The sequence below is a fragment of the Podarcis vaucheri genome (genome assembly GCF_965113315.1).
Source record: "Podarcis vaucheri genome assembly, chromosome: 4".
NCBI lineage: Eukaryota > Metazoa > Chordata > Lepidosauria > Squamata > Lacertidae > Podarcis > Podarcis vaucheri.
The window spans coordinates 21736692-21749610 of record NC_138762.1 but is presented as its reverse complement, the minus strand read 5'-3'; the positions used below and the strand labels follow the sequence as shown (position 1 = coordinate 21749610).

The 12919-nt window shown below is 43.4% G+C and overlaps 1 protein-coding gene across 1 annotated transcript; it reads left to right on the top strand.

Annotated features, from left to right (window-relative positions):
- The first annotated feature begins 2171 nt into the window (after positions 1-2171).
- Positions 2172-12583, top strand: LOC309530552 (macrophage metalloelastase-like). The gene is made up of 6 exons (XM_082219593.1): positions 2172-2410; positions 3726-3946; positions 4034-4179; positions 9266-9391; positions 10456-10617; positions 11907-12583. The coding sequence occupies exons 1-6, from the start codon at positions 2306-2308 to the stop codon at positions 11918-11920; spliced, it is 774 nt and encodes a 257-aa protein (XP_082075719.1). The 5' UTR covers positions 2172-2305; the 3' UTR covers positions 11921-12583.
- The last annotated feature ends 336 nt before the right edge of the window (positions 12584-12919 follow it).

The following is a 12919-nucleotide window of genomic DNA, read 5'->3' as shown; positions in this document are numbered from 1 at the left end:
TCTAAATTATGAGCTTACCTTGAGTCAGAATGCCACTGAAGCAGACCAAACAAAACCCTGAAATGTCTAATCTCTATCACTTGCCTTCAACCCTTTAAGGCCTATAGTCCACCACTGAGACTAGGGAAACTGCAACATTGGAACAACTTATAGTGGCCCCAGAAAATTCAAAATGCTTAAGAGCCCTTGAAATCAAGGGGACAAGTTAAGTCTCTGCTAAATTAAGCCTCACTATGCTCTCCATAATTCTCTTTCTTTCACTTTTTTAAAAAATAAAAATGGTGGTTGTGGCACTGGTGCATTCCATCATTCACAACCACCAGATGAAGGTAAATTGTCTACATGGAAAATATTAGGAAATCAGTAGCATCTGTGTTTAATTTCCAGAAAGACAAATGATGAAGATAGAGACAAACCATTGACCCCTCTAATGTATAATTAAGAACATAAGAAGAGCTCTCTCTGTCTTTTTCTGTTCCAGAGGTATCGTAAGAAGTACTAAGGCATCAACTTGGTCTTTGCAGAAATCATGATGCTAGATCAATCATTGATCTGATCTAGTAGGGATCTTCTGAGGCTCTTGTGTGCTTTAAGTCCAGTGCTTTTAGGTCCCTCTCAAAGAATATTTAAAGGGGGTCTTGTGGAAAAGAAGATGAGCATGTCCCAAATATGGCAGCAGCAGAAATAGTAGTAAGAAGAAGCTGTAGCCATTTTCACGGTGAGTGTGTCCCAGATACAAAGGCAGCAATAAGAATACAAGCATCCAATTTAATTGTGAGCACTGCATGGAAAGTGCAATGGATAGTGGCACAACTCATTTGAAAAACTAATAGAAATTGTTTGGCCAAAAAAAAAAAAAAGGAAGTAGCACAACTCAAGGGACACCCCTCTCCTTGGCACTAAAGCTGACATATACAGTAAGGCTACCAGTGGTTGCTAGCTATGAGGGCTCCACTGTCGGAGGCAATGGGCCTCTGAAAACCACAGGAGGAGAGAGTACAGTGGTACTTTGGGTTACAGACGCTTCAGGTTACAGACTCCGCTAACCCAGAAATAGTACCTCGGGTTAAGAACTTTGCTTCAGGGTGAGAACAGAAATTGTGTGGTGGCAGTGGGAGGTCCCATTAGCTGAAGTGGTACCTCAGGTTAAGAACAGTTTCAGGTTAAGAACGGACCCCCAGAACGAATTAAGTTCTTAACCCGAGGTACCACTGTATACCTGAAAGAGCATCTTCACCCCCATCGTTTTGCCTGGACACCGAGGTCCAGCTCCGAGGGCTTTCTGGCGGTTCCCTCACTGCGAGAAGTGAGGTTACAGGGAACCAGGCAGAGGGCCTTCTCGGTAGTGGTGCCTGCCTTGTGGAATGCCCTCCCACCAGATGTCAACGAAATAAACAACTACCTGACTTAGAAGACATCTGAAGGCAGCCCTGTTTAGAGAAGTTTTTAATGTTTTAATGTTTGATCGTAATGTTTTAGCGTGTTTTTAATGTTCTGTTGGGAGCCGCCCAGAGTGACTGGGGAAACCCAGCCAGATGGGCTGGGTATAATTAATTAATTAATTAATTAATTAATTAGTGTCATTAAGCTCATGTCCTTCTTGTGAACATCCCAAAGGCATCTAGCTGGCCACTGTGAGAACAGAATAGTGGACAAGATGGGCCTTTGGCCTGTTCTTGTCCTCTGGGAGGAAGCACGTTACAACAACCATTTCAGCCAGCCTCTTCTAGATTTCCAGCGGTTCGACTGACAGCGGATCCTCAGACGGAACCCCTTTGACAGAAACCTTTCCGAAAGCGCAGAATTCTAACCACATAGCCTAAGCTGTGGACGAGTCACCTGCTTTGCACCTGGAAAGCTAGACAAGGCAGAAGACAATGTCGCAATGCGTCTCAGCGGCAAACAAAGAAGATTGGGCAAGCCAAAGAGGGTGGGGTCGTACAGTAGATGCTTTAGGTGGATTTGGAAGAGCCAACTTCCCTGTGTCCTGTGGTTTTAGAGAGTGAAAGGAAAGATGGGATGGGGACAAAGCGAAATGACATCAGTGGAAATGTCAACAACAAGGAGGAGGGGAGGAAAGACATGCCTTTAATGTTTCCTCGTAATCATTTTGGAGTTGTGACATTTGACCATCCAGAGCCATTCACACACAAAAAGCAGGCGAGCGCCATAAAGTGAGTCACCTGGATTTTTACAACATGCCACACTGGTCAGGCATATATAAGCTTGCCCATTTGGGCTCCAAGATGCGATACACCAAAGGCTGTCTTCTTTTGGTGCAGGCAACCTTTCAGCAACCTCCACTATGAGGCATGTGATGCTCCTGTGGGCTGTGATGCTGTTGCCTTGCAGCTCCACCTTTCCAGTTCAGAATCCGGCATTGAAAATCAGGGATCTGAAATTCATTGAGGTATGTAGCCATCGCAGCGTTAACAGATAATGCCATAGAACGATAGAGAAAGGGCCCTGCTGCTGTTGTGTGGAGTAGGGAGATGGGCAAATCTGTCAATTTAGGTTTCTCATTTTTCCTATCTTAAATCTGGTTCTCCACATTTCCACATAAGTTTGCAAATTTTCAAGTCTTCACGGAGATTCATCAGCATGTTATTGCTGATTTCTCCTAATGTATACATTAAAAATAATAATACAGTAGTACCTTGGGTTACAGACGCTTCAGGTTACAGACTCCACTAACCCAGAAATAGTACCTCGGGTTAAGAACTTTGCTTCAGGATGAGAACAGAAATCGTGCTCCGACGGTGCAATGGCAGCAGGAAGCCCCATTAGCTAAAGTGGTGCTTCAAGTTAAGAACAGTTTCAAGTTAAGAACGGACCTTTGGAAGAATTAAGTACTTAACCTGAGGTACCACTGTAATAGTATTGCATGCTAGACATGAATTTGTAAAGATTTTTTTCCTAATATAATGTCTTTTTGCAGAGTCTTTTTACTAATATATACATTTTTGTATTTGACTGAAGAACTGCATTGCAAAATTCAGAGAATAGCAAATTGTATCTTCTCTCTCTCTCTCTCACGTCATCTAATCTATCACATTTATATCCCACCTTTTTCTCCAAAGAGCTCAAAGTGGCATACATTGTTCTCCCCCTCCTCATTTAATCCCCACAACAACCCTCTGAGGAAGGTTAGGCTGAGAGGCAGCGACTAACCAAGGTCACCCAGTTATCTACATGGCCGAGGGGGAGATTTGAACGCTAACCTCCCATGTCTTAGTCCACCCTTTCTAGCCACTATACTACACTGGCTCTCATAGCTGGGTTTTGGGTCGCATATTGTTTGGGAAACTGTGAATTAGGTAGATTCGCCTTTAAATGCAAAGTGAATTGAATTTCTCTTCCATCCCTAATTTTGAGGAACGTTTTCATTACTGGACTTCTTTCTATGGCTTCTGTACACAGAATGCAACAAATGGTTTCTCTCTGTTCTGTGCTTTTTTCGAAAATCACTGCAGGTGCTTTTTTAAGGCAATAGATGGAGGAGGGTGATTGGAATGCAGATTAGACTTAAAAATAAATGCCAGCGAGAGAACTGGCATGTTCAGAGGATAAACAATGAGCAAGCAATGAGCCAGAATGGGGAGAAGTTGGGAGAATGCTGTTTGCCTGCTTCCCATAGGCATCTAGCTGGCCGCTGTGAGACCAGGCTCTTCACATGTTCTTAAAGATCCAAACTAAATGGTCCCCCTCTCCCTTTTTTATTCCAGGCTTACCTGAACAGGTTTTTCCCAGCCGTGAAAAAAGTATTGAAGCATACCCTGGAAGAACAAATCAGACAAATGCAGGAATTCTTTCACTTGAAGGTAACAGGAAAGATTGACACAGAGACTGTGCAGGTAATGGATCAGCCCAGATGTGGCGTGCCAGATGTCTTGGAGTATCGTACTTTCGGAACTGAGAGATGGAATAAAAACTTACTGACTTACAGGTTAGCTGAGCTTCACCTTTCTGAAAAATGTAATAAATAAATAAATTGGCTAAGTACTAATATCGTATTTTCCTCCACTGCTCAAAGGATTAATAACTACACCCCTGATATGACTCGAAGCAAGGTAGACGCGGCCATAGCAAAGGCATTTAAGGTGTGGAGCGATGTGACCCCCCTGCAGTTCAGGAAAACAACAGGACCTGCTGATATTGAAATTTCTTTTGCATATAATGGTAAGGCTGCCTTGGCTGATGTGTTTTGCTCATGTCCATGTCTCATACCTCTTCAGAGAACCTGAGATTTATTTATTTTTACAGGGGAAATGCAGTTAAAAAAATATCCCCAACTGTTAAAAACTTGCTCAAGCCTTTGAAACATATATATATGGGGAAATATCTGAAATTTGGTATGAAGGACCTTCAGAGGAAGGTGTTTCGTAGCTAAGTAGCCGTCGTCAGCTTTGCCTTTATATACGTTCACACTATTTATCTTTCATTTAATTTCATGTCACTTTTAGTTCATATAACACCTTTCTGCATTACTATACACAAGGCACTAGATTCAGGTAGGTAGCCGTGTTGGTCTGACACAGTCAAAATATATTTTAAAAATTTAAAAAATTGTGCAGTAGCATCGTGTCTCCGCTCCTCCACAAGCAGCTGCTGGGTGACCTTGGGCCAGTCACACTTCTCTGAAGTCTCTCAGCTCCACTCACCTCACAGAGTGTTTGTTGTGGGGGAGGAAGGGAAAGGAGATTGTTAGCCGCTTTGAGACTCCTGAAGGGGAGTGAAAGGCGGGATATCAAATCCAAACTCTTCTTCTTCTTCTTCTTAGAGACCAACTAAGTTTGTTCTTGGTATAAGCTTTCGTGTGTATGCACACTTCTTCAGTGTATAGCACTGTGTATAGCACTGCCAAGAAGCCTCTGCAGATTGCAGTGACCATGATGGATAGGAGGCAATGCCTTGTTTATGCAGTGTTCACCTTTTAAAACCTTTTATGGGACAAAGAATCATGCCCTAAAGGAGCATGGTGTTAGTCTCCAAACAATCTCCAAGGACAGCCCCATCCTAGGATCATTGCAGGAATCTGTCCTCAAGATGGTCGAGGCCACTCCCCCATGATGCAATCCTACAGCGCTGGGGCGGGGGTGCATGAACGAAGAAGAGCCACATGGGTAGGGTCAATTGTATAGCCATTCACACCTGTTTGATGCCCTATAGCTACACTACCAGTGCCGGATTTACATATAAGCTAAACAAGCTATAGCTTAGGGCCCCATTCTCTTGGGGGGCCCCCAAAAAAATAAAGGGGAGAAACTGGATGTACATTTCCAAAATACAGTGGTACCTCTGGTTGCAGATGGGATCCATTCCGGAGTTCCGTTCAGATCCCGAGGTTTCTGCAACCTGAGGACCACTTCTGCGCATGCACAGTAGGGCAGTTCATTAAAAACTTTTGGGGGGGGAATGCCTGCTCCAAAGGTCTTGTCTTACTACAATAGGGATTGTATAGCTATATCTGAAATTTCATGCATACCTTGACCCTGCTCCACTGAATTGAAATTTCAGCCTTCCCGACATAGGAAAACGGCCAAGTAAATAGCTATTTTCATGGAGCAGGGTCAAGATATTAACCGATATGCATGAAATTTCAGATATAGCTATATAATTCCTAGATGAGACCTTTGGAGCAGGCATTTTCCAAAAAAAAAAAGGTTTTTTATGAACCGCCCTAATGTGCAGACTGCTTCTGCAGAAGCGGTAAAATACTTCCAGGTTTGCTGCACGCGCATCCCGAAGTTTATATAACCAGAGGGTTACGTAAACAGAGGTTCGACTGTATAAGATAAAAAACAAATAAAATAAAACCTACATACAGCAACAGTGTTTTGTGTTGTGTAGGCTCCTGTGATGTACATACTTTGTTATGTGCAAATGGCTTTAGATACCTATTAGGTCCATACATTACCATATAGCATATAAAGATAAAGGTAAAGGTACCCCTGCCCGTACGGGCCAGTCTTGCCAGACTCTAGGGTTGTGCGCTCATCTCACTCTATAGGCCGGGAGCCAGCGCTGTCCGCAGACACTTCCGGGTCACGTGGCCAGCGTGACAAGCTGCATCTGGCGAGCCAGCGCAGCACACGGAACGCTGTTTACCTTCCCACTGGTAAGCGGTCCCTATTTATCTACTTGCACCTGGGGGTGCTTTCGAACTGCTAGGTTGGCAGGCGCTGGGACCGAACAACGGGAGCGCACCCCGCCGCGGGGATTCGAACTGCCGACCAAGCGATCGGCAGGTCCTAGGCGCTGAGGTTTTACCCACAGCGACACCCGCGTCCCTGCATATATTCAACACAAAAAACAGCAACGATTTGCTGTTGACAAAATATAAGCTGGACTTATAAAGGGCCCCATTACCTTCAGCAGCTTAGGGCCTCATCAAACCTAAATCCGGCCCTGTACACTACCATTCTCCGCTGCTACCTAAGTAACAGATCCTGGGGCACTCCAAAGCTTGTTGCATCTAAACTCCACCCGTGACAACTGCCCCCAAACACTGGACCTGCCAGCCACAATTCTTCTCTGTACAGAGTTGTACCAGACTCATTCATACCAATTTCCCGACTGCAGGATGAGGTCGTATGTTACCATCTGCTGACATTCACAGTGGAAGCAGCCATGTGATTCTTTCTCCCCACACTTCTCCTCTGTCAACACTACTGGAGTGACATAGGACAAGGGCATGGGGAAGTGGCTGCCGTGATGTTGATACAGCATGACTAAGCTTTCTAAATTATCTGAGAGTGTCAACAAGCTTATGGATAGGGATGATCCTGTAGACACCGTGTACTTGGACTTTCGAAAAGCTTTTGCCGAAACCTCCGACAAGCATAGCAGTCGTGGAATAAAAGGGCACTTCCTCTTCTAAATCAGTAATTGGTGCAGGGGCAGGAAGTAGAGGCTAAGACTAAATGGACAGTGGTTGGATGTATAAAAAAAATGGATCCCAGGATCTGGACAGGACAGGTGTTTTCGAACTTGTTCATAAATGACTTGGAGGTAGGGTTAAGCTATAAGGCAGCCTGGGTTACTGATGTATCCAAATTATACAGGGTGGTATTAGGAACAAAAATGGAGTACAAAGAACTGCAGGGTTATGGCAGGTGGCCATTTTGGAAAACGGCTTCTATAGATTTATGCCTGTTGTCTTTGTCCATGGAGTTTTCTTGGCAGGGATACTGGAGTGGCTTGCCGGTTCCTCCTCCAGGTGGATCACGTTTGGTCAAAACTCTCCACTATGACCTGTTCATCTTGGGTGGCCCTGCACGGCATAGTTCATAGCTTCTCTGAGTTCTTCAAGCCCCTTCGCCACGGCAAGACAGTGATCCATGAAGGGGAGGCATATGTGGTATGTGGACCGAGAACTCCCAGAAGTGCAAGCTGGATTTAGAAGAGGCAGAGGAAGCAGAGACCAAATTGCAAACATGCGCTGGATTATGGAGAAAGCTAGAGAGTTCCAGAAAGACATCTACTTCTGCTTCATTGACTATGCAAAGGCCTTTGACTGTGTAGACCACAGCAAACTATGGCAAGTTCTTAAAGAAATGGGAGTGCCTGATCACGTCATCTGTCTCCTGCGAAATCTCTATGTGGAACAAGAAGCTACAGTTAGAACTGGATAGGGAACAACTGATTGGTTCCAAATTGGGAAAGGAGTACGGCAAGGCTGTATATTGTCTCCCTGCTTATTTAACTTATATGCAGAATTCATCATGCGAAAGGCTGGGCTGGATGAATCCCAAGCCGGAATTAAGATTGCCGGAAGAAATATCAACAACCTCAGATATGCAGATGACACAACCTTGATGGCAGAAAGTGAAGAGGAATTAAAGAACCTTTTAATGAGGGTGAAAGAGGAGAGCGCAAAATATGGTCTGAAGCTCAACATCAAAAAAACGAAGATCATGGCCACTGGGCCCATCACCTCCTGGCAAATAGATGGGGAAGAAATGGAGGCAGTGAGAGATTTTACTTTCTTGGGCTCCATGATCAGTGCAGATGGTGACAGCAGTCACGAAATTAAAAGACGCCTGCTCCTTGGGAGAAAGGCGATGGCAAACCTAGACAACATCTTAAAAAGCAGAGACATCACCTTGCCAACAAAGGTCCGTATAGTAAAAGCCATGGTTTTCCCAGTAGTGATGTATGGAAGTGAGAGCTGGACCATAAAGAAGGCTGATCGCCGAAGAATTGATGCTTTTGAATTATGGTGCTGGAGGAGACTCTTGAGAGTCCCATGGACTGCAAGAAGATCAAACCTCTCCATTCTGAAGGAAATCAGCCCTGAGCGCTCACTGGAAGGACAGATCGTGAAGCTGAGGCTCCAATACTTTGGCCACCTCATGAGAAGAGAAGAGTCCCTGGAAAAGACCCTGATGTTGGGAAAGATGGAGGGCACAAGGAGAAGGGGACGACAGAGAATGAGATGGTTGGATGGTGTTCTTGAAGCTACTAGCATGAGTTTGATCAAACTGCGGGAGGCAGTGGAGGACAGAAGTGCCTGGCGTGCTCTGGTCCATGGGGTCATGAAGAGTCGGACACGACTAAACGACTAAACAACAACATAGATTTATGCCAATCGTCACATGATGTCAACCCTTCCCTTCCCCCCATTATATATGATCCAAGTTTAAATTGCCATCAGTAACAACTTTTCTATGGTAATCTATTAGAAAGGGGCTAGCTGATTTTACCCATGCTTAGTTGCTTAATGGGCATGATAAACTGTGACTATGTGGACTATTGTTCCATTTCATTTTAAAAATAATAATAATCCTGTAAATTCCAACTGGACGAGCTGTGCTTTTAACATCTATAACTCCACAAGCAAATAAGCCACACACAGCAATCCCAAAAACCAAAAGACTTTTTTGAGATTGGGTGTAGTAAATCTAAGTTGTTGTTGCTGCTGTTGCTGTTGTTCTTTTTACTGTTTCTTAACTGCAATTTAATGTAATGGCTCTGAGCAGCATACCTAAGCATTATTAAAATACAATATAAATAATAATAATATAATTACATTATAAAACTCATCATGGCAGGGCAACTGAACACAAACAGCGCAGACAGATCTTGAAGTTACAACAAACTCGGAAGTTGCCATAGTTGAATGAGTCTGAGCTAAGGAATAAGGCTGAGAATTCAGAGCCAGGAAGAGTTTGTTGGGGGAGGCTGTCCTTGCAACCTGTGTACTTCAAGACTAATGGATGAGACTGAACTGCTGGTAATACCTCGTTTTCCCTTTCCAACTCAGAGCATGGTGACAACATCCCTTTCGATGGGAGGAGCGGAGTTCTGGCTCATGCTTTTGCCCCTGGGCCAGGCCTTGGTGGAGATGCCCACTTCGATGAGGCCGAACGCTGGTCAGAAACCAACAGAGGTAAATATATATATATATTCAAAATGTGTGAGCCGGGTCCCGTTGGGGCATCAATGTGTTGTGCGCAAATACGACCCCTCAAAAACAACAACTCTGCACTGTTTTATATACAATTCATGCATGGAATTCGCTGTCACGCGCAGGTAACAGCACCTATAGGTAAATGGGCCCTTAACTATTAGGTCCAGTCATGACCGACTCTGGGGTTGCGGCATTCATCTCGCTTTATTGGTAGAGAGAGCCGGTGTACAGCTTCCAGGTCATGTGGCCAGCATGACTAAGCCGCTTCTGGCGAACCAGAGCAGCGCACAGAAACGCCGTTTACCTTTCTGCTGGAGCGATACCTATTTATCTTCTTGCACTTTGACGTGCTTTTGAACTGTTAGGTTGGCAGGAGCAGGGACCGAGCAACGGGAGCTCACCCCATCGCGGGGATTTGAACTGCCGACCTTCTGATCAGCAAGTCCTAGGCTCTGTGGTTTAACCCATAGCGCCACCCGCATCCCTAGAACAGCACCTATTATAGACAGCTAAAGGAGAACTGGGCAAATCCATGGAGGATCAGTCTATCAATGGCTTCTAGACATGATTCAGAAATCACTGGATAGCAGTTGGCAGGGAGCAACAGGAAAAGGGGGTTTTATTGACTACACTCCCTATCTGTATGCTTTCCAGAAGCACTTGCTAGCAACTGTAGGGAGCAGGGTGAGCCCAGGGGTCATCTAGTCCCACCCCCGCAATGCAGGAATCACATCTAAAGAATCCCTGACAGCAACTTTGACACACGTGGGTCTCCTTCAGTAGCACTGTGCTTATAAAATGCTACTGAGAATTGCAGTAGGTTCAGAGTGCTGGGATTTGTAGCTCTGTGAAGGGTAAACTACAGCTTCTAAGATTCTTTTGGGGGAGGCTGCTTTAAATGTATGGTGTGTACACAGCCCTAGTCTAGGGGAATGCTGCCTCTCCCAGCATAAGATTCCCAAGGCAGTTGCCTCACTTTGACTAATGATAGGGCCGGCCCTGCAAATACGCACTGCTCATCTGAGTTGTTTTCTGTGTTTTAGAAGTCAACCTGTTCCTTGTGGCTGCACATGAATTTGGTCATTCTTTGGGGCTGGCTCATTCAAATGTCTATGGCGCTTTGATGTATCCTACCTATTCCTATGTGAACCCAAATAACTTCCGTCTCTCAGATGACGACAGGGACGGAATCCAGAGTTTATACGGTAAATTCACTGTCTAAAGTTCCTTCCCTATGTTAAATTAGTTATAACGAAGTGTGGTTTCATAGAGAAATTGAAGCCTGATTATATATATATATATATATATATATATATATATATATATATGTGAATTAATTATGTGACATTGAAAAAATGCAACTATTGATGAGCACAGGAACTGCTCAAGAAATGGAAGGATCGGACAGGAAGAAGTCAAAGCTCAATTTGAGCAAAGATATATGTGATGAAGAAATATTGTTACAAAGGAAAAAAATAAAAAAATAAAAAATATTATATTAAAAAAGAAAGAAATGGAAGGATCCCAAACACAAGTGTTGAATGTTTGCGAAATGCAGTTATTTCAGGAACAGGCTTTACTTTGGAAGTTCATGACTTGTTCTTACTCACTATAGCAGTAAAATGAATTAACAACCTGGGACAAAAAATAACCAATCTCCCCGAGTTCAGAAATACTCAAACGAAATCTACGTGAAATGATACCTGGAGGGCTCAAAAACTCATTTATAGCCAGTTTTTCCAGCTGAACACACTGGTGATTAGGCTTGCATTTTATTTCATTCAAATGTGGGTCTGTGCAGCAATCGGGGGTGCTACCAAAATGATAAAGGAACAATAACATCAATATAACAATCAATATCCATCCAAATTGCACATGTGAACCCTTCCTGCAAATTTCAAAATACATAAAACGCATAGCAGTTCATTTGACTAATGGCTTGGTGGAACAAAAACCTTCCAGGAGAAATGGACTTGGAAACTAGTAAAGAAGACCGAACACTGGTCAGTAACGGATTGTGTGGTGGGGCAGCTGTGCTCGCCTGACCTCCCGACGGGTTAGTCGCTGCTGCTTACCAGGAAGGAAGGAGCTGAGCAAGGCGGTGGGCAGGTCAGCGCAGCACAAACACACCAGCAATGCTCTTGCACTGCACCAAACTTTCTGCAACCTTCCCCTCTCCTTCCCCAAAAGACGTAGCAACTCAGCTGTTGGGAGGTCAGGTCAGTGACACCACCCCAACATGCTGCCCACTGTGTTTATATCGCCCATTCCCATGTAGAAAACATAACATAACAGGGGGGGAAAGATATTGTGTTTTTTATGAATACCCTATTAGGTTAACGTCTGGTTAACTACAATAACAATTTCCTCCCTTTTTTGTAATGTACACAATGTATGCATTTGAGAGTATCTTGTCCATTGTGATCTATATGGATTTTTAAAAATACCTCTTTCTAAATTTCTATTTAATTTTGTTTATATTGCTTCCACACAGGTAAAAGAAAATGAATCCCCTCACATGTTCCAGAAGAAATAAAATGTCCGTATTTTGCTCTTACATTTCCTTTTTTTAATTGTTATTTTAATGAAGCAAAACTGCAAAATGGGGAAGTGTGAAATCTTTTTTAAAAAATCACTTAAGCTTTGTAAGTTAAGTATGTATACTGCTTACAGCAGACAGAATATATATGCAAATTTGCAGACCTTTTTCTACCCTAATTTGAAAGATAAGTTCTAAGGGAATTGGTTCCTGCTTCTGATTACCCTAAAAGGCCAATGACTTCTGCTAGACTTAATCCAACCGATTAACTAAATTGTACTCAGAGTAGACTTGTTGACATGAACGTGCCTAAGTTACTCACGCCCGACAATTTCAGTAGGTCTGCGTTGAGTAGACAACTATAGACAACTTCATATTTACAGTGTCTTGTGATTCTGGCATCGACATCCTTGCTCTTTTAATAAATTAAGGAAATAGGTGGAAATTATGCAAATGTGAATGTTACGTGATTCTTTCAACAAATTTAATCACTTGTAACTCTGAAAAGAGAATGTGCAAGTGAAATTTTGCTGTTATGTTTCAAAGGAGTGGCTAAGGAACTGTCGGTTAATGTATTGCTCTTTTGGGATCGGGAAAAAAGCTTCAAATAAAGCAGTTTAATTTATAAAAAATGTCTGTAAGCATTTTTAAGGGTTAGTTTGTTATCTGGCACAGGAGCTGGATGTTTGGGGAACAGGAAACTGCCTTATACTGACTTAGACCATTAGTCTACCTAGGTCAGTATTGTCTACACTGAATGCCAGCAGCTCTCCAGGATTTCAGTCCTACCCAAAAATGCTAGGAATTGAACCTCAGATATTCTGCATGCAAAACAGGTGCTCTGCCACTGAACTACAGCCCTTCCCTCATACATACACACAGTCCAAACTAGGACTTGCCTACTGCCAGGAGTGACCAGCAATAAATCACACTGTGTAAGTGAAGTTAACTCTTTATTAGAAGACACA

Bases quoted from the DNA above. Each gene is read 5' to 3' on its own strand.
- LOC309530552 (XM_082219593.1), top strand. From the start codon at position 2,306: ATGAGGCATGTGATGCTCCTGTGGGCTGTGATGCTGTTGCCTTGCAGC. The intron at 2,411-3,725 runs GTATGTAGCCAT...TTTTTATTCCAG, and splicing joins GGGATCTGAAATTCATTGAG to GCTTACCTGAACAGGTTTTT. The intron at 9,392-10,455 runs GTAAATATATAT...TCTGTGTTTTAG, and splicing joins CTGGTCAGAAACCAACAGAG to AAGTCAACCTGTTCCTTGTG.